The sequence below is a fragment of the Urocitellus parryii genome, chromosome 10 (genome assembly GCF_045843805.1).
Source record: "Urocitellus parryii isolate mUroPar1 chromosome 10, mUroPar1.hap1, whole genome shotgun sequence".
NCBI lineage: Eukaryota > Metazoa > Chordata > Mammalia > Rodentia > Sciuridae > Urocitellus > Urocitellus parryii.
This window is the reverse complement of record NC_135540.1, coordinates 113,228,695-113,251,006: the sequence shown is the minus strand read 5'-3', so window position 1 is coordinate 113,251,006 and position 22,312 is coordinate 113,228,695. Positions and strand designations below refer to the sequence as shown.

The following is a 22,312-nucleotide window of genomic DNA, read 5'->3' as shown; positions in this document are numbered from 1 at the left end:
TAACCTTATGTAGGAGAGAGAGAAAGCTGAGGGACTGGATGGGATTGTCCAGGGGAAGGGATGTGTGTGTGTGTGTGTGTGTGTGGTGTGTGTGTGTTTGTGTGTGGTGTGTGTGTTTGTGTGTGTTTGTGTGTGGTGTGTGTGAGTGTGTTTTAGAGACAGAAATGAAGAGGAGAAAAGGCCATTTTATTATTATTTTTTAATGGTTAGAAAGGGAATGAGATAGAGTCTGTAATGCAATGGGAAAAGAAGTGTTTATTTAATGAGGCAGAACAAGAACTAGGAGTGTCGGAGGGGTGAAGCTTGGGAGAGGCAAGTGATCCCCAAAGGAAGGAGTGGTTGATTCCTGTTGCTGAGACATTATGATCAAATGAGAAAAATGTCTTCTGAGTTAGATTTCATGGCCATATTAGAAGAGAAGAGGGGAACTAATAAGGTCAGGCCTCCTTTGAGATCAGGGAGGAAAGAATGGCAAAGAGGATCGGAAAGAGAAAAACCAAGATCTCTAGCAATTTGGTCATTGTTGCCCATAATGACAATGGAATGTATTGATCTCTCACTGTGAGTCAGAGACTGTGGTGATGGTTTCATGCACATCGATTCATTTATTCTTCATGCAAACCACGGAGGTAGGTACTATTATCTACGATTATCGTACCTTCAGTGGGTCTGGGGAAACCAAGGCTCAGCACAACAGGGAAAGCAAGGCTTAATTCAAGACCACTGACCTACCTGAGAGGATCTGACTTGTGCCGCTGGAGCTGTAAGTTCAACTCAAGTCTAACTCTTGACTTTTTGAGATTTTTTTTTCCTTGAACTAAATGAAGACCGCTTGCGGGTGACCAGGTTGTGAGGCTAGGGTAAAGGAAACTGGATACTCATGTAGGAGATTTAGGCTGTGAAAGGAAAGATAAAAACAGGATGGCGGTTGAAGAGCTGGACTGAATTAGGTTTTTTAGGAAAAGAGGGAATTTATGATGCTACTGGCAGAAAGGTGAAGGATGCTGTGGGCAGAGAAAGGCCTGGGGAAGGACAGGATCCCAGCCCTGACCGGGGAAGCCAGTGTGGACAGAGAACAGGTATTTCTTCCCTGGGAGCTGGCAGGAAAAGATGGAAAGGTAGGTGTGGCCATGGTATGCTGAGGGGTGTGTGGGGGGGTGGGGGCTGAGGTGGTGGTCCTGAAGGAAAACTGGACCAGGTGGTCTCTGTTCCATTGTGATTCCAACAGTGAGGGTCGATGGGGGTGCACGGGAGTCCACCAGGATGTCATTAAGAGAAATAAGCAAAATGTCCCTCTAGAATCATCTCTTCAGGAGTTGGAAACTATGGGAAATGGAGAAATAATTACTAAAGAATCCTCCCTTAATCCCATCTTCTGGGGTATCTCTTGCTCTAGGTTCAAGTACAAACCAGAGTCTTGGCATTAATTGTGTAATTATTTTTAAATATAAAACATTGTCAGCACAAAGTCCTTCCCTGTGATGTGGTGCCTCCTCAGGCACATCTGCTCCATCACCCTCCCCTTCCTGCCTACAGGGCCCTGCGCTCAGCCCTTACCACTTTTGGTCTTTGTTTGAAGAAACCATCAGCCAGATGCCTGGAGTGTCTACACCATCTCCTCCCTTTTCCTTCAGAACCAACTCAAATGCCAACCTCCTAAAGGCCTTCTTTGTCTTAGGCAGAGGGAGCTTATTCTTTGGCTTTCCCTTAGTCTTTTCCTTAGATACTTCTTAGAACGATGCTTAAGAGCATGGATTAAATTCATGCCCTGCTTCTATTTACTAGCTTTGTGCCCTTGAGCAAATTACCCAACCTCTCTGAACCTAGCTTTTTTAAACTTTAAATTGGGCATAATAATCAAACACCTTAAAGTCATTATGAGAAATAATTAATATGTTTCAGGTATATACAGGAGACATAAGGTAGATATTCTAGGAATGTGAGTACCTGTCATTCCGCTCCTTCTTTGGTCATGCAATTTATTCATTCCTTTCTTCTTGCTCTTGATTCTTTTTGTCCACATTTGTCTTCCAACACAATTTACTGTATTATCATGTTTCTTCTGTCCCCTGGTTGTGATGCCTACTGAGTTGGGTCTAAATCCTGCAGTTTGGCTCTCACTCGTGCCTTTTATAGGCCGGGAATGAAATAGGTATTCAGTAAATTGATTGGTTGGTTGAAAATTCTTGCTTAAGTGAGTATAACTCATGGTTGTTTCCAAAGTGCTTCTGTAGAATTTTGATTTGATCTTTCTAGCAAGCCTCCAGGGGGTTTATTTATCAGAAAATGTGAAAAATAAGACCAATTCTATGCTGCTTTATTTTACATTATAGGTATCAAGATATGCAGAGTTCTTCTTGTTAATTAAGTCAAGTAGGATCAGAAGAGAAGTAAGCATAATGAACTGCAAATAATCTCAGTGAATTAAGGAGGTGTGGCTTTTTTCATTAACAGTTTGTAGGAGGAAATCACAGCCTTCTGAAAAATGTACTTGCTTTTCACAATTTATGGAAAATAGTCTTTCAAAAGTTGTCAAAATCTACTCAATAAATCCAGGAAACTTAGGTGACTGAAACAGGAGGATCACAAGTTTGAGGCAAGACTGAGCATCTTAGCGAGACTCTGTCTCAAAATAAAAAAAAAAAAAAAAAGAAAAATTAAAAATGGGGGGGGGCAGGGGCTGGGGCTGTCGTTCAGAGATAGAGTGCCCCTGGTACAATCCTCAATATGTTTAGAAAAAAAATCTTCTAAGTCTTATATTTGGTTTCTGTTGCTTTACTCTAGGGAACATTATTTGATCACCCAACAATCTCCTCCCAAGTTCATTATCCTAGGGTTTGCCAATATTTGTTTAAAATGCTCTTCAGACCTGCAGTTTGTTAGTGGATTGTGGTTCGTCTATCAGATTGTTTTCAAAAAACTACAAAAGGTGAATGAAAATATTTCCAAAATGCCATTGATATAAATGGTAACGATCCGGCTGAGAAGCTGATTCTTGGCAGCCTTTGACTCTTCCTGGTGATTACATAATAACAATGGTAACATAGTAATTAGCAGAGTGTAGCATTGTGATGTGCAACGTGTTACATTTTAAACACATCATAAAAATGTTGCCATGAGGTTGTGTGGTTTTCTTCATTAGACTGGCTTTTTAAAGTCCTCCATATTTCAGTTATTTGAATGGAATAAACAGATCGAGGGATATGGACAGACTCGGGGACAGAATTACCTTTGAGCTCTATGAAAAGGAAATTGGATACAGATGAGCTTCCTCAATAATTGCTCTCATAAAACCATGTGATGACACATTATAATGTCTTTTGCTTCTGCCTTTTTGGTTTAATTGCTAAGGAAGATGAAAGTTTTTCTTTGAAAACCATCAAGATTTTGGTAAATTAGCCATTCATCAGCTATTTTTTTTAATCTGCTTGTTCCTCCAATAAAATGTTTTGGATAGTAATTAAAATGAATTAATCCTAAGCCATCAAGCAGGAAAAATCAGATGTTGGGCTTTCCGGAAAGGGACACAGGCATAGCTGATGACATATGTGTCCTCATAAGTAATTTTGAAGATCCCCTTGCATGATAAGATGTGTATATGCCTACTTTTAAGATGATGGTGGTGTCCAATAGCTTTTATCCATGCATTCCTAATAGTGCGTGTGTGTCGTGTGTGTGTGTGTGTGTGTGTGTGTGTGTGCGTGCTTGTTTGTTTTTATGTTGTTAGGGAACTCTACTACAAGTGAGGTGGGGAGATATTGGGGGGTCTCAAGTGGACTGGTGGCTTGATCTAGGATTACCCTAGCTCCCGGGCTGAGTCAAAGGGAGGCACAGTTGGGAAGCAGAGAGAACAGTCAACAGAGAGTTGTCAACCAACAATCTCCTCCCAAGTTCAGGTGTCAGGTGACAGTGGTTTGGGGAAAGCAGAGGTGGAGGCAGAGAGGAGCAGCCAGGTTCTGCCTAAGTTCTGAAAGAAGAATCAACAGAATTTGTTGATGATGAGTGTCAAAGAGGGGGATTAGCACAACTTTAAGATTTGGGTTTGAACAGCTCTAAGGATGGAGTTTCAGGGATGAGCTGATTAGATGGACAAGGAGCAGCGGAGAGGGAGAGCAGGATTTGGGGAGATGATAGGGTGCTCTTGGTGTTCCTGCAGCTTCTCCTCTGCTGGCCCCTCAGAGGTTCTGCACCTGGGCTCTCTTCCTGGCCACCCCACACCTCAGGTTCTGTGCAAGGTTTCTGCTAAGACTCCCATCATACCCTTGATCTTTGGAGAGGGGTGACAAGATGATGGCTTGGCCAGTTCCTTGACTGAAAGGTTATTGAGAGTCCTCAGCCAGTGGGCATCCAGGTGGGAGGGTGAGGGAAGATTTGGGCCCTCGCTTTTCACTTCTCTTGCAAATGGACCGTTGGAAATGGTGATTGACTCTTGGCAGTTATTTTGCTGTTACTAGCAACGACTTCTGCTATCATTAAACAAACAGCAATTAGCAGTCTTTACAGTTAGAATATATAATGTGTGATATTGTAAACACATTATAAAGATGTTGTTGGGAAGGGTTGTTGAGACACAACTTCCAAAATCCTGATACCAATGGAAGGCCCCTACTTTGTGAGTCTGAACCATTGACTTTGATTAGTGTCATATTTTTAGTCAATTTTCATGGCTATAATGAAATACCTAGGGTGGGCTAACATTATAAAGAAAATAGGTTTATCTCCAAGTTTTAGATGCTGAACATCTAAGCAACATGGCACAGGCTCTGGTGAGGGCTCCTCCTTGACTGCATCACCTCATGGTAGTGGCAATATCAGGAGCACATGCAGGAGTGAAAGGTTGTATCACAAAAGAGAAAGCCAGGGAGAGATTGGGGTCCCATATCCCTTCCAAGGAGGTACACCCAATGACTTAATGGACTTGCATTAGTCAGCTTTTCCACTGCAGGACTAGAAGACTGACCAGAACAATCGTAGAGGAGGAAAAGTTTATTTGGGGGCTCTTAGTCTCAGAGGTCTCAGTTCACAGATCACTGGCTCCATTCCTGAGGACTCAGGTGAGGCTGAAGAGCATGGTGGAAGAGTGTGGTGGAGGGAAGTAGCTTACATGATGGTCAGGAAGGAGGGGGAGAGAGAGAGAGAGAGAGAGAGAGAGAGAGAGAGAGAGAGAGAGAGAGAGAGAGAGAGAGAGAGAGAACGCACACATGAAAAGAGAGTCCACTCTCCAGATATAAAATATATATCCCAATGTCACCACCCCAGGGACCCACCTCCTCCAGCCACACCCTGTCTGCCTTCAGTTACCACCCAGTTAATCCCATCAGGGGATTAATTCACGGATTTGGTTAAGGTTCCCATATCCCCATCCTTTCTCCTCTAAACCTTCTTGCATGGTCTCACACATGAGCTTTGGGGGAACACCTCACTTCCAAACCCTAACAGTCTTCCTCTGGGTCCTACCTTTTACAGGTTCTGAACCATTTCCCAGTACTGATCCCCTAAGGATTATTCCACCCCCATTTGACAAAAGGAACTTCTTACATCTTACAGGGCCCATCGCTTTCCATTACCACCACTCTGGGGACCAAGCCTCCAACACAGGAAACTGGGCAGGGGCCAGGGGAATAACATCTAAACCACAGCAGTATCCTGGGTTGAGGCTTGTGAGTTACTGTGCACATAGGAATCTTTCAGAATGCTGATTCTGATTTAGGAGTTTGTCTTCTAGCATTCATTCTAGGTGAAGTTTTGCTGCTGTTGCTAAAAGTTTCAGGAACATATTACTTATTAAGTACTAACAAAGATCCTAACAAAACACTGGTGTCTCTCTCCTAAATACTCTGGAAAGAAAATACTAAGATGTTTAAAGTCTGTACTTAAAATATTACTATTTGAAAAGGCATCTTTCTTAATTTTTTTTAATCTTGGGAAAAAGTGGTATATATACAAACTGTGAAGAATGACTTTTTAAAAAAATCTTTCCTCAAATAAGAATGAGAGGAGTTAATAATTTTTGAGGCATTCTATTATTATATTAGCTATTGAGTTGACCTTCTAGTAGAGTAGTAATGAAGAAGTTTTATCATAGAACTTGAACTTTGGATTATAAAGAAGAATTGAGACCATTTGATTTCTTGTATCAGCTCTAAGAAAAAACTTATTTTATTTGGTTTTTCTGAGAATGAAGTAGTATATATTGATTGTGGAAAGTTTTAGGAAAATGTGGAAAAATTTTAAAAGCACAATAAAAATCATACACAATTCCCACCATGAAGAAATAACACATTGGAATATATTTTGCATGTGTGTGTATGTCTTATAATGTCTGGTTTTGTGGCCAAATAAAATGTATTGGGAAGTATTGTATAGAGCTATATTATTTCTTCTATAAATGTTTGGTACAGTTTGCCAGGTAATTCTTCTAGTGATGATTTATTTTATGGAAAGGTTATTTCTTTCTTTAGTGCATTAACTGTGGTTGTTTGTGTCAAAGAATTTATCAGATTAATCTAAGTTGGCTAATTTAATGGCGAAATTTATTTATAATATCCTCTTTTAATATTTGTAAAATCTGTAATGATGTCATCTGTCATTCTTGATAGTGGTAATTTATGTCTTCTTTTCTTTTGGCTATACATTTTCCCCAAATACTGTTTCAGTATCTTTCCATATATTCTCTGTTTAAAAAAATTTTTTTTTTGATCACTGAGATGTTTAGAATTGTGTAACTTAGTTTAAAAATATTTGGGGATGTTCCAGAGATATTTCTGTTGTTAATTTAGAGTTTAGTTTTATTGTGGTGAGGTAACATACCTTGTATAAATGCTTTTAAGTGTATTGAGACTTGTTTTCTGGCCCAGAATTTCATTTGTCTTGATAAATGCTCATTGTGAATTTAAGAAAAACATGTGTCCAGGCAGAGTGGTGCACGCCTGAAATCCTAGTGACTCTGGAGGCCAAGGCAGAAGAATAACAAATTTGAGGCCAGCCTTAGCAACTTAGGGAGACACAGTCTCAAAACAAAAAGGGCTGGGGGTGTAGTCAAGGATACAGTACCCCTGAGTTCAATCCCCAGTACCACAAGGTGGGTGGGGAGTATGTATTCTGTTGGAGAGTAGAGTATTTTAGGAATGTCTATTTGGTCAATTTGATCAAAGGTATTGTTCAAGTCTTCTATACCCTTATTAATTTTCTATTTACATGTTTTATCAACTTTTGAATACAAATATTTAAATTTCTGACTCTAATTCTGAATTTGACTGCTCTTGGTAGTGCTATTTTGGCTTGTGTATCTAGAAGCTTTTTTATTAGGTGCATGAGTATTTAGGACTGCTGTCTTTCCAGTCAACTAGCCCTGTATCATTATGAAGTGATTTTCTCTCTTTGTTCTGAACTTTCTTTGATATGAATATGATTATTACAGCTTTCTTGTGATTAGTGTTAGCATGACATCTCTTATCCCACTCTTTTATTTGGCATATTTTTGTCTTTATATTTAAAGTACTTATTTGTAGGCAGCATATGGTTGGGTCTTGTTTTTTAGCCAATCTGACAGTCTCTGTCTTTTAATTTGGGGTGTTAAGACAATTATATTTAATGTGATCATTGATATGATTAGATTTAAGCCTATAATCTTTCTGTTTGTTATATTTGTGATTATTGATATGATTAAGGTTGAAATCTATAATCTATTTATTTTGTCATATCTGTGCTATTTATTTATTACTTTTTAAAAACTGTTAAGGGGCTCTAGATATAGCTCAGCTGGAAGAGTGCTTGCCTCACATGCACAAAGCCCTGGGTTCAATCCCCAACACCACAAAAACAAACAAAAAAACTGTTAGGGTATTTTTGACAGTCCCATTTTATCTCATCCTCTGCTGTCAGATAATTTTTCTTTCCCGGCTTCTTTTCTCCCCCTCTTTCGTATCAGGCTGTTTATGGTTGTTGGCTTTACTCTTCTGTCTGATGTTAGTGTCTCAAGGTTAGGGATCTATATTATTTCCTCCACCAACTTCCTGATGTCTTAGTGCACAGGGACTTCATCCTCAGGCGGTACTTCCCATAAGCTTTCATGAAACTGTGTGTGGGTCAGATCCCTGGATGAAAGAGGCCCTGACCTTGACTTATTATGGTTGAACCCTTAAAAGTAAAACAAATCCTTTCCAGGATGAACAGGATATCCAGAGAAATTCTAAATTTAATTTTAACTGATCTGGGCAAAGCTACATATGGGAAAGAAATTCAGGCCTAACAGATTTTTCCCTCTTTTTGGAATGTTATCTGATTTTTAAAGGTTATTGAATATTTTTTTTTAATTTGAGTTTCCTGAATAAAAAAAGAAAATTTATGCTCTCTCTTCCTTTTTTTCTTTTCCAGCAAGTAACTGGCAGAAGTTTTGGTGATAAAGATTTTCGGACAGGACTAGAAAATGGAATCCTTCTCTGCGAGTAAGTATAGCCTGCGTTCTATTGGTATGATTCAAGAAGCATCCTAATACTATTCAATTTGTCTGTGAAACTTTCAGTGTTTAATTTTTAGTTTATTCACAGCTTGAATATAGTTTAAAAATATATATCACTAGGCTAGTCAGGAAACAAAAGTAGGTGAGAGAGTCTTGGTGCACAATGGGGAGTGGTAGGGACTGTGGCAATGGCAAACTACATAGAAAGGAGAGTTGATAGGGAGCTGGTACTCAGCTCCCACCAAGTTTTGCAATGTGAGAATTGGGGCCCAGGTGAATATAAGGGTGTGAATGTCACTGTGGCAAAAGTAGTAACTTTTTCCCTCTCTTATCAGTCCTAAACAAGACAGCATGTCCCCAATGAAAACCGTGCTTCTGTGTATTTACAGCATCTCAAAAACATGCAGGTCACGTTCCTCAGTGAGCCTACTTCATGGAGATATTTTTACCATATTTAACTTGTGGTATTGGCCAAGTTCAAATGTGAATAATAACTGCAGTGTGTAAATTTCATGTTTTGAAGCTAGGCTCTGTCAGAGTTCTGCTATGACAGTAGAATTAAGAGGCTTCTATGATATAGGTCTGGACACAAGATAGGCTAGAGTCTTAATATTTATAAATATATATGGATATAAACTTCAAATAAAGATTTCAAAACATTAAATTTATTTAATAGATTCTATGCATGATGATTTTTGTTTATTGAGATGTAATGTCCCTAGAGTAAACATAGTGTGCTCCTAAATGTATAATCTGATGGATTTTGAAAAATATGGATGTGCATGTACCCCAGTTCCCCAATCAAGATATAAGAGGAAGTTTTCTCCCATCTTGTCTCCTTGAATCTCAATGCCCTGGGGACAACCACTGTTCTGATTCATTTCACCATAGCCTTTCTTTTACCTTCTCTTGAACCTTATAAATGGAATTACATAGAGTGGGTTCACATGCTGGTGGCTTTCAGAATATTGTTTGATAAAGTTGAAAAGGCATGGATTTTGAAGCCTGAAAACTAAAAGTTCAAGTCTTTACTTCACCTCTCATTTTCCTCACAAAATAGTTTGAAATTTTTATAGCTCTATTTCATAGGCTTTTTGTGAACTTCAACAGGAGAATGTGGATAAATGCTTTAAAAGATGGTACAGGGCTGTACACGTGTTTATTTTGCAGAACATTCAACATCGTCCACATCAGCATTCTTTCCCCTGCTTCTCCACTGCTTTTCTTTGTTAAAAGAAAAATCGATGTCCCCATATTGCTGTCTCCACACACTCCTTCTTGTAGTGTCTGTCCCTCCCCTCTGCTCATATATATATACTTCCCTCAGCACCTCTGTCCCTTCCTACGTCTAAACCAGAGCTCATCTGCAGATAAGTCATAATTGGCTCAGCATGTCCCTGCGACGAGCTGACAGGCTCCCTGTGCTTCTCTTTGATGCTAGAGCTTCCTTTCCAGTGACTGGGCTCAGCACTCTACTGACGATTACAGACTCTCCAGGAGCTGATCTCATTTATCTGGATCATGCTCTCAGCTCAGTAGAAGTGGGTCTTTGGTATCCATTTTGTTCACCTAATATTTCCTCCAGATATGCCTTATGAGCCTTCACCTTTCCACTGTATCTCCATGAGGACATCCATCAGGTAGGAATATCACCTTTGGATGTAGAGCAGCCTTGTCTGAAAACAAGGCTCCAGATCTACACAGAGTTTGTTTCTTTCCCAGCCAAAGAGGCCGAGTCAGAGGATGGAATCTGTGTGTTCAGAGGCACTGTTCATTGACAGGTCTCACCGTCATGAATGGGAGAGGAGGTTGGGGTATAGAGGTGAGCTTTAGTTGCAGACCACAGTTAAAAAGTCCATGATCAGAAGAACACAGAAGTACCTAGAATACTCAGAGGGTTTGTTCAGTGAATGAAGAGCTTAGACTATCGATGGCCTGAGGGTGAAGCTGAGGGACACGAAGGATGTGGGCAGAAGTTGCTGTCTTGTTCTGGTAGGAGGACAAAACCAAAGATAAGCAGGGTAGTGTCTGAGTCCTGCAACCATGGAGGACTGGGCCCGCTGCTGCATTTGAGAAGCTTGTGTTTGGAGTCTGTTATGATTTGGATATGAGGTGTCTCCCCAAAGTTCATTTGTGAGACAGCACAAGAATGTACAGAGGCCAGATGATTAGATTACGAGAGCCCTGGCCTAATTGGTGCATTAATCCACTTGAATGGATGAACTGGTTGGTGCCTGTAGGCAGGTGGGGTTTAGCTGGAGAAAGGAGGTCGCTGGGGACAGCCTTTGGAGTCTGTGTTGACCCCGTTGACTGGGGCTCTCTGCTTCCTGTGTGTCATGAACTCAGCAGCTCTTCTCTGCCGTGATGTGCTGCCTCACCTGGGGCCCAGGGCTATGGAGTCTGCCAGCTACAGACTGAATTTCTGAAACCAGGAGCCAAGATCAACTTCACCTCCTCTAAGTTGTTGTTGTCAGGTCTTTCGGTCACTGCAATGAAAAGTCGACTGAAACAGTGTGAGGATCAGGGATCAAGTTCTGGCTTCCCCGCGGGGGGGGGGGGGGACGTAGCCCTGGCATAGAGTTTGCAAAGGGACAATGAACCACACGGGTATCCTGAGGTAAGGAAACCAGGGGTGTGAGCCTCACCCAGAGTTGAAGAAAAGCTGACTCAGGAGCCAGGGAAACAAGATACACATATATTTCTAAGCGTTGGACTCACAGAGCCAGGAGAACAGAAACCACGAATGCAGAATGTTTTCTCCCTCTTAGGCTGAGATTTTGTCTCAGCTGAGACTACTGGGCTTTCACGGACTCAGATTCACAGGTATATTTTCTAGAACTTGTATCCACAGACCAGTCTAGCAAGAAGGGGGGATTGTACTATTCCAGATGTGGAGTTGGTTTATGGAAAGGGGCAAAAGACAAAAAAGTCAGCCTGGATAATCTTAGGAAAGTGACAGTTCCTAGACATTGGATCTGTGCAGAGTTCAAATGCCTGCCTTTGGAGATTAGATGAGAATCCTGTGGCTCTACAGACCCAGAGAGTTTTTGTGGATGCTGGGAAGACAGTTCTAACTCATACCTACCCCCTGTGCTGCACCATTTAAAAATATACATGGTTTTCACAATTTCAAGTTTTAAAACCTAAGCAGTTCAGCTTTTCTTAGAATATGGCTTCTACATGTGAAGATTAGACGAACTCTAGATAGGGGAAAGGGGAGAGAGGGGAGAGGGGAAGGGGTGTAAAAAAGATGGTGGAATGAGATGGACATCATTTCCCTAAGTACATATATGAAGACACGAATGGTGTGAATATACTTTGTATACAGCCAGAAATGTGAAAAAAATGTGCTGTATATATGTAATATAAATTGTAATGCATTCTGCTGTCATATATAACAAATTAGGATAAAAAATAAAATTAAAAAAATCAATATTGTGGGTTTAGTTAATACAGAGGAAAATGTGAATATATTAAATACTAAATTAATTACCCCCCAAATAATATGGCTTCTATACTATGTAGTTCTTTTTTAAGAAATTGTTTGGAACTTTCTAACTTTGTGTTATTCAAAGTAGAAGCTCAGTGGTAACTTGTACCAGGTTTATGACCCCAGTTGGCAAATGTATGTATGGTATGGATGAATATTTATTTTTGTCTAACAAACTATCACCTGTTTGTCTGAGTTGGATCCACTCTAAATGTTATTTACAACTCTGTAGAGATTCCAAGGTCTTTGTTTACCAAAAAATGCCCTAGTTGATCCTGAGTAGAAGAAAAACCTCCTCATTTTCACCAGACAGAAGAGTGCCTTCGGAGTCTAGGATCTGGTTTCCCTTTTATCAGCCTGCTGTCGAACAACTTACCTGTCATTCTATTATAGTATTAGAATAATAATTCTAAGTACAGGATATATGGAATTCATTATATCATTCTTATAACTTTTCTTTAACCTGGAAATTATAAGGTACTGTTTCCTAGCCCATAAGGTACTATTACTAAGCCCATTTGACAGAGGATGTAACTGAGGCACAAAGGATCAAATAACTTTGCTAAGGTTACACAGTAAGAGAGATTTAAATTCAGGTAGTTTAATTCCTTAGCTTTGGCTCTTAACCACTGTCTTGTTTCTAGAATTGGGATTTTTATGGGAGGGATAAGAGATTTGGAGTGAGGGATTGGTGCATTAAAATCTAGAGTGTGGGGTGAAGGGGAGTGTAGGGGTTGGGGTCTCAGCTGGGCAGAAAAAAAAAACTGGATGAGTGGGTGATCTTTTCTCTTGGCTTCTGACTCTTTCTTTGCCATTTTTACCAAGTGTGTATGGTCAAAAGTTTGGAAGTTAAATGCTCAGATGATGTGAGCCCTCTGCTGAGGCTGAATCAAAGGTCTGGTGTCAAAGTGGGACAGAGTTACAAACAAGTGGCAAGCGTCATGCTGTTAGAAATCTTAATCAGACACTGCACTGTGTCCTCAAGGACTTAAGGGTGAAAAGGTAGGTTGCAAAGAGCTGGTCCCTAAAGGAAGCTGGTCCCCTCCCTGTAACCAGACCAGACTGTCTCGAAATAATTCCACAGAGGAGAGTGTCTGCCATGTTTACCTGACCACGATTTTATTATTTCAATAGACCTCTATGGAATTTCATCTCGATAAGAGGTTGGCAAATTATGGTCTTCAGCTTATTTTTATATTGGCTCTCTTGTGAGGAGTGGTTTTTGGCTTTTCAAGAATTGTAAACAAAATGGAACAAAACAAGAGCCTGTATGCAGCTCACAAAACCTAAAATGTTTACTGTCTTATTCTTTATAGAGAAACCCGACCAGCTCAAAAGGACTGTGGAATTAATTTTAGACATAAATTGTTTAGACTTGTAAAATCAAGTAATTGAGTTTGGTCAGTGCAAAATACTATTTGGGTAAAGCATAACTTTTTAATAAAGATTTGCTCAGGGGTTTCTTTACAAGTCCCATCCCCACCAGCTTTTTATTTTGAATCATTTCAAAGTTACAGAAAATTACAAGAAGAGTATAATGAATATCTATGGATCCTGTACTTAGATGTACTAATTATTCTCATTCTTCCATACCTGTTTCATTATTTATGTATGTATGCCTCTTCTTTCCTGAGCCATTTAAAAGTAAGATACAAGCATCATGAAACTGAGTTCCTAAATGCAGCCGCATGTATCTTCTAAATACAAAGACATTCTCCCACATAACCATTCCACATATTTAACAATTATATAATAATATTTGATGTCTTGTACCAGGTTTAAATATTACCAGTATCACCAGAAATGTCCTTTCTGTTGATTTTTTAAAAATTAATCTAATCAAAGATCAAAATTGCATTTGGTTGTCATTTCTCTTGTGTTTCCTTAACTCTGAACAGTTAGTCTAGGCTTTTGTGTCTTTTATAACATTAACTCTCTTGCAAATTTTGGATCAGTTATTTTGTAGAATGTCTCACATTTGTGGTTTTTTAAAAATTGCTTTCTCACCATTAGATTCAGGTTACATATCGGCAAGAGTACACATAGTGCTAGCATGCTACATGTGGAGTTTGCTTGATGATTAGAATTGATGATTGGACAAGGGGATGTCCCCCATCTATGCATTGTATGTAAGCCTTTCTCTAGTGTAATCTGTGAAATCATGCTGAGATAGTGGAGTTAACTTGATATCCCAAAAATCTTGCACCCAATGGGTTTAATGGCCATGGCTAATATCTCCTCAATTAATCATTGCATTAGTCATTATCAGTCAGCTTTCCATTGCTGTGACAAAATACCTGAGAAAAATAGTTTAAAGGAGAAAAGATTTACTTGGGCTCATTTCAGAGGTTTCAGTTGGTGGTTGCTTGGCTCCACTGTTTTTAGGACCTCGATCAGGCAGGGTGTCATGGGGAGAACATACGGTAGCATAAAGCAGCTCAGCTCATGGTGGCCAAAAAGCATGTGTGTGGGAGGGAAAAGGGCCAAATATCCCCTTCAGAGGCCCACCCCCGAGGGACCTACTTTCTCCCACTTCCCAAAGGTAGCAGTACCTCATCATGAATGCCACAGGCTGGCAACCAAGACTTTAGCACATGGCCTTTGGGGGACATTTCCCATCCAAACCATAAAAGTGGTTACAAAATGGTGGTTTTCCAGTTGCTTTCTTTCTGTTCTTTCTACGTTTGTTGGCTGGCATTCTTGTGTCTTCTTCAGCCTTTCCTTCCCCCTCCTGTCTTTCTGAGTGTCCCTGTGGAGTCATGGAGTCTTTTGTATTCAGTATGTAAAATCCATTAGCACCCTTACTTTTCATGCTGTCCTCAATTAAAACATTCTCTCTCTAGAGAGTGAATGAAGTAAGTGATGATAGCAGGTCTCTTTTACACATAGAATACAGAAATCCTAAGATTTTGAAGTTGGCACAATAGAGAATACATTTTAAAAGCTTTTGTGTGTTTATACAGTAGTTGGTTCATGTTTGAATTTTTTTTTTTTTCCGGTTATCTTCCAATTCTTGATTTATTTCAGTGTTCACCTTTGGCCAAGTTACATGCTCTACGCTGGCCAATGCGTGTCCAGATTCAACAACACTGGGCCATGCTCCAGGAGGAAAGGGCTTCCAGTGGAGATCTGGAGAGACAGGAGGCTTTTAGGAAATGGAGGCTTCTGGGTAAGGTCACAGGGAGGTTAGAGTTTACCCTACACAGGAAGGACCATTAATGGCCCTTGTGATTTTTCTTTAACCCTTAAGAAAAGACTTATGATAGGTCTACCCAGATTAGGTTTTTAGAAATTACTACTTGTATTAAAGATCATTTTCCCTTTGAAAGCATAGACTTAAGTGAATGAGAAAGAGCCTGCTAACAGCTCATCATTTTTTCATCTTATCTATAACATTCATTGTCAGAAACTCAAGGTAATGAACTTCTAGGTCTTATAATCTCATGCATTTTGACCAGAGCAGTGTGAAAAGCCTATTTCTACTCAGAAACATAAAGTGACACCACTGGTTTAGGAGGCAGAAAAGGTTTTCTCACGTTGGAGTGTTCCTTGAATTGTGAAACCAAGAACTCACAGACTTAATGGGGATATGTCCTCTTGTTATCAAGAACACAACAAAGAGACAGAGGTTTCCTGGTTTTTCTTTTTCTTCCTTTTTTCTATTTTCTTGCCTCTTTGGAGATAATTCTCAGAAAGATATTCAATTCCTGGTGAAGGGGTTATTATAGAGAAGGAGCAGGCTTCCTTGCATTTTTTTGTCTCTAAGTTTGCAGGTAACTGGGAAGTCTCTTTTCCCTGATGGCAAGACACAGTTACTGAATTACAGAAAACAGATTGAACTTTTGTCAACTATATGGAATATTGACCGAGATTCTTAGTTTTGAAGCAGGAGTTGAAATCAATGATTTTTTTTTTTTTTTGAGGTGAGGAGTTGGAGTTTTCTAGTGAGAATTTCTGTAGCTGCCGGTGATATCAATGCAGCTGACAACAGCTTAAATAGGAATGGAAAGTGCAGTGATGTGAACAAGCACAGAAGTCATGCACACATGGAGCTCCAAGTCTAACTATGCTTAATAGTGGCATTGAGCATTCTGTGTCCTTCTGTCTGTTGCCTTCCTATCCATTCGTCCATCTATCCATCCACTCACCTGTCTATCATCCATCTATCATCTATCTCCTGCCTGGCTTTCTTCTGTGTTGGTTTTGTCTTTGAGTAAGTTTTTCCCACGTGGTGACAGGATTGGCCACCCTAAACTCCCAGTTTATGTTAAACTAGTTTTACAAACCAGCAGGAAAGAGGGGATACTCTTTCATTTTTTAATATTTATTTTTTAGTTGTCAACACCTTTATTTATTTATTTATTTAATGTGGTGCTGAGGATTGAACCCAGGGCCCCGCATGCACTAGGCAAGCACTCTACTGATGAGCTACACCCCCAGCCCAGAGGAGATACTCTTAATTAATCCCAGTAGAAGTCCTGGTGCCTATCTTCACCAACCTAGACTGAGCCTTGTGCCCATCTTTGAATTAGCTGAAGCCAGGTTTGGATTTGCTCTCTCATGAGCCCCTGCCAGGCTGCCAACTCCACAACCTCCCACATGCCGAATGAGTTGGGGAGAGAAAGCTCCTCAAATGGAACTTGGGAAGCTGTCATCAAAGAAGAAGAAATTGCTTTTGGGTCAACAAAACCAACCGATGCCCATCGAGGGACTCTCACACCCAACCAGAACATAGGGACTTCCAAACATCAAGAAGGTGGGTTGAGTGCCCGGCATGCTGTATGATGTCTCTGTGGAGCCTGGGAGGGTAGGTAAAGCTGAGTCCACTGAAATCTACGGATTACCCCTCCCTTGGGGGCTGCCAGAGAACAGTCCGTCTCCTAAGGGATGAGCTTGGTCCTTCATAGGCCATTCTCCATTCTCTCAGCCCTTAGGTGACAACCTCTCAGTCCCCTCTCAGGCTCATTTTCTCCCTTTACGCAGGATGTGGGCTGATGCTCCCAGGGCTGCCCTATTTCTGCTGATGCCCTGATGTCACTGTGTATTCACAGCCATGTCCCTGAGCCTGCTGCTTTGGGACACTGGAAATTGGGAAGGAAGCCTGGCTGTCAATGATAGCACTTTTAGTAAGCTTTAGGCAGGTCTTGGAGTAGTCTGTATTTTTTTCCTTCAGAGTCACAGTTCCTCCTACCAAGGAACTTGGCACCTGGTTCCCTGAGACTGAGCAGGAGCATTGGGGTGAACCAGCTGGGGTTCTCCTAGAATCAAACCCTGCCTCCAGCCCTGTCCTTCCTCAGGGGCTATCTCTGCAGATCTAAGACCTTTTCCTTCCAGGGGGTGGGGACAATGTTTGCATCTCTGGCATGAGTCCTGACATCTCTTCCCGAGCTTCCCAGAGTTCCCTTAACCATGTCTTCCAGGAGGTCTGGGGAAGCCCCAGTTAGTGGGATCCTGCAGTGCTGGCCAAACATCTTAGACCTGCAGGTGGGTTTTGAACTGATGAGCTCACACATCTCCTCTGGGGTGCTATTGACGTAGTAAGAACAATCCCTTGTTGCTTCTGAGCACTTCCACTCAACAGAGATAAGCTCAAAGCAGCAGTGCCTCCCACACATGGGAACTCACCTTCAGATTTCCAAATGTGTCCTTGCAATGGCTCCAGATCATCTCCATGGCCCATTTGTCCATTTTGAAACGCAAAGCTGAAATTCAGCCTGTGACTCATTTGTTTTCTTTCCCACTTCTTACTGCTGCTTTCCTTTCTTCTCTGGTTTGAGTCTTATTTTCCCCCATCCCTTTTGTTTCTTTTTTTGGTAACTATCCAAAATATATATGGTTAAGAGAAGCCAGTGTAAATCCTTTTATTAGAAAATACAGTGCAAAGTGAAAGGATTTTAGAAGTCTTCTGTTGAAGTCTCTACACTGTTTTGTTAGTAGACAAAAAAAAAAAAAAATCAAATAATGTGATTTCATCGACCTAATTGAGGGACCAGACCCTAGATTTGCCTCCAGCGTGTCCTTAGGCGAGTTCCCTAACTTAGCTTTGAGTCCCAGTTTGCTCATCTGTAGAAGCAGGTAGTTATTGTACCTGATCCACCGGGTTGTGCTGAGGCTGCCATGAATGGGGAATACTCTGTTCAGTGCTTAGAACTTAGCAGTCACCTCAATGTTAACTTCTTTCTATTCATCTATGTAACGGGACAGTGACTCCCTCCTAAGGTCCCCGGGAGCTTCCAGAGAGCAAGTGCAGTAAAGCGCTCAGCACAGTGTCTGGGGCTTGCTTGGCTCTCTGCGCCACTAACTGTTCTCATTATTGTCATTGGAACTAGGCCAAAAGGCAATTATGACTATGACATAGTCATCACGCCTCTGTGTCACTGTGCGCCCATCGGCTCACTCCCTCGAGCTGCCAGCAGGCCACAGGATGAAAGAATTTGGATTTTACTTTCTAACCTCTCTTGTCTAGCTTGTGATCAAAAACCGGGCAAGACATTTTGAGTCCCTTAGAAGCCTGATCATCTGTGAATAATGAACTTTGGCTGGCAGAGCTTGGGGCCTACAGTGATTGTTTTGAAAACAATAACCTTGACCTCTATGCTGATGTCATTTCCTCCCGTCCCCTCCAGTCTGTTGTGGTTTCTTTCTCTGGGAAACTGTTCTGGAACTCTCCAGGCAGAGTTGGTGGGTTCCTCCGGGGCTTCTAAGTACCTGTACCCAAACTTGCTCTAGCATTACCCCAGATTTCTGCCTCTTTGTCTGTGTTTGCCTCCTATAAAGACTCAGAGCTTCCTGAAGACCCCTTCTATGTATTTCCCTCACTGGGCACTGACCTGGCATATAACACATCTATTATGAACTTGAATAAATTGAGAGCCAGTAGTGAAATCTCTGCCTAGCCACTGGCCATTGGTGACTTCCTTTAACTTTCTGCCCATCTTAGTCAATATCATCCTCTCCTTCTCTTTCTTTCTCACATATAACCACCTACCCACACATCAGTTTTATTTCAAGAACAGACCTATCGCTGGAGACCAGAGGACAAAAGAATAGAGGGCAGGTGCTTTATTTAAGCATAAGATTCTCCATCCCATCTTCCATCTTCCTAGGAATCATAGAGCTGGACTTCTGAATTTTATTCTGAAGACACATTTTCATGGAATGTCAAGTCTGGGAAGATCAGTGACCAACAGTACATAAGTGCCCAGTAAAGAATGTCTTAGTGGATTTTTGACTCGGTTCTCATGTTGCTGAAATAATTTTCTGAAGATAAGAAATCTGTTGGCAAACACTTGTTTATATCATCACTGATAAATGAGCTGCTTGTTCTAAGAAAGAGGACTTGGGTTGGATTCTTGTCGTGATCTCAGCATGAGATGTGGAGTGCCACAGACACAGACTAGTCCTGGCTTGGGGGTTGATGGTGTAGCTCTGCGCAGAGGCCTCCTATCACACAGGGGACCTGCTGGCTGTCATCCACGTACACCACAGCACCAAATTTGCCACCAAGGGACATGCAGAGGGAATGTAAAACTTGATCCTCAAAAGTTTTATCTTGTATTTAGGGTTGATCACACACAAAAGGCAGGGAAGTTAAAGTGATAAGCAATGTGTAGAGTTAAATGCAAAAATGAATGCAATTTCATCTCACAGATTGATGGAGAAGTTAAGTGTGGGGATATTGTGGTTTGGGAGATGTTGACAGGGGAGATGTTATATCCGTTGAATTTTACTTAAGAACAGGCAGAGGGAAAGACAAAATATTTTTTTTAAAGGAAAATCAAACCTTTTTTTGTTCCTTCTTTATCTCCCACAGTATTTCTGGTCATCTAAAGGTGTGGCACTGTTTCCCCGCACATGTCAACTCTCCAACACCATCTGGAGGAGCACTAGCTTGGTTCAGTCTTGACATGGATTCAGTGCAGATGCTGCAGGCTAAGGACACTTTAGAATGCACTGCATTTCAGATGTCAGTGGCAAGTGTAGGTCCCCAGGTACCCACCACTTCTGTCCAGCTTGGCTAGGGATTGGAATTTCTCATGACCCACTTCTTGGGTTTGATCATTTGCTAGATCGGCTTAAAGAGCTCAGGGAAGCATTTTACTTACGTTTACCAGTTTGCTTATTTATTTAGGTATTGGGAATAGAACCCAGGGGTGCTTTATCACCTTTATTTAGCCTTTTATTTTTTTGAGACAGGGTCTTGCTAAATTGCTGAGGCTAGACTTGAACTTGAGATCCTCCTGCCTTGGCTTCCAGAAGAGCTGGAATTATGGGTGTACACCATCATGCCTGGCTCATTTGCTGGTTTATTATAAAGAATATGATAAAGGATACAGATGAAAGCTCTTTCTGGCTGGACCACCTGGCCAGCACCTACACATTCAAAAACCCAGAATCTCTCTGGACTCCGCAGTTCAGGGATTTTAATGTAGGATTCATCACTTGGGCCTGTTGGGTTATTAACTCTTTCTATATCCTCTTCCCCTCTCAAATGATAGCAGTTGGGCTGAAAGTCCCAAGCTTCTAATCGTGGTTTGGTTTTTCTGGTGTTAGCCCCATCCAGGAGTTCATCAAAGATGACCTTATTAAAACAAAAGATGTTTCTGTCACCCAAGAAATTCCAAGGGCTTAGGAACTCTGTCAGCAACCAAGATCAAACACCAAATATTAGAACAAAAAGATGCACCTAGCACTCTATCACTCAGAAAGCCTCAAAAGTTTTAGGAACTCTGCAAGGAACCAGAGACAAAGATTTAAATACACATGCACATAAAATCTATATACATTTAAATCTTTTATATATGCACATATATATGTGTATATAATATTTAGTTATTATATATATATATATATATTTCTTGTTATAATTCACAATATCATGGTGTCCTACAGAGGAACAACCACAGGAGGAAAGGTTTGGATTTAGGAACAAGAGTGCTGTTGTTGCTGAAAGCTCAGTGCTTGTCCCAATCTAATAATGACATGGTTTTGGGAAAAAAAGGAAAAAGAAGGTTTATTGCTTTGCTAGCAAAGCAGAAATGCAGGGGACTCCTGTCCCAAAGGCTGTGATTCTGCTCATCAGTGGAACAGGAGGCTTTTAAAGGAATGACTCAAAGGCTCCATTCTAGGAGTTCTCTGCTGGAGTTGTGATTCACTTGTTAATTTGGGAGATAGTAATTTCTGAGATCTTTTGATACCATCCCCAATGTCTGGATTTCTTGGTTCCTCTGGTGGGTGTGTGCTCAGGAACAGATACTCTGCCTAGGATGGGGAAGAAAGGTAATCCTGTTTCCCTTGAGATTAGGGAGAGGGAGAAATTAGGGAGGAGCAAGGAGAGAGAAGGAGAAAGAAACATGTCCATTTTTAAAATAAGTTGCAGTGGCAGAGCAGCAAGGGCTATACTCAAAGGAGAAAGTGGACCACTGTTACCCTGTTTGGCATTCATAGAAGAGCTACCGATGGAGAGAGGGCTTCTCTTCATTCAGTGAACCTTTGTAAGAATCACTTACAAATATGGTGATTGACTGTAAAGCCAGGTACACTCTGCAAATCAAGTCCTGTAACCAGGGGATGGCCCATGTTGATCAGATCTGGAATCTAAATCCCACTCTATGTGGGATATGAACCCCCAGAAAGCAACACTTCATTGGAAACCTGGATGAAGAGTAAAAATTCTTTGCTTTCACCAGAAGAGAAATGAAAGTAGAAGACAAACACACTCTGGGTCAAAAAAATAACGTGCTTGCAATCGTAAGACAGGAAGAAGCTGTGTGTATGGAGGATTTGCAGGAAGACTTGTTGGCCAAAATACAGATAACAAGACAGGAGATCAGTCCTGTCCCCCACTGCTTCTCCATCTAGAAGACAAGTAGGGAGGGACAAGATGGTGCAGGGTCTCGGGAGCCATGTAAGGATTTGGGGTTTGATCACTAGAGCAATAGAGATAGAAGAAATTTGAAGTGATCGGCGAGTCTTGGTAAAGTGTATTAATGAATTAAAAATTGAAAAAATAACTCCAGTGTTTGAGTGGATGATGAGCTGCAGGGTCAGACTGTTGACACAGGCTGGAAAGGGTCCTCTGTTTGTTGGGAGAGATCATGATTTCAGAATGGGCAGGTCAAGCTTGAGATACAGAAGCTTAGCGAGGGGCAAAGACCTGCAGGCTGTTTGGAACAAGGGCCTGAAGCTTAGTGGGAGGCAGTGGCTTTAACTTACTCAAATTGGATCTGAAAGCCATTGCTGGATAGTAAGTTTGCTCCGTGGACCGTGGCAGCTTCCGGAGGGAAAAACCATATCAGGAAAGAACAGCAGAATAAGGTCTCAGTTGGAGGAGCTCTCTCCTGAGCCAATGCTGAGAGAAA

General features: G+C 41.1%; 1 protein-coding gene across 16 annotated transcripts in view; it reads left to right on the top strand.

Moving 5' to 3' along the window:
• Limch1 (LIM and calponin homology domains 1) overlaps positions 1-22,312 on the top strand; it is a 313,082-nt gene that overhangs the window by 110,546 nt on the left and 180,224 nt on the right. For all 16 annotated transcript variants that reach the window (XM_026387247.2, XM_026387242.2, XM_026387234.2 and 13 more), the window contains exon 2: positions 8,377-8,447. In XM_026387247.2, the coding sequence (XP_026243032.1) occupies positions 8,377-8,447 (71 nt within the window). The remainder of the gene's footprint in view (positions 1-8,376; positions 8,448-22,312) is intronic.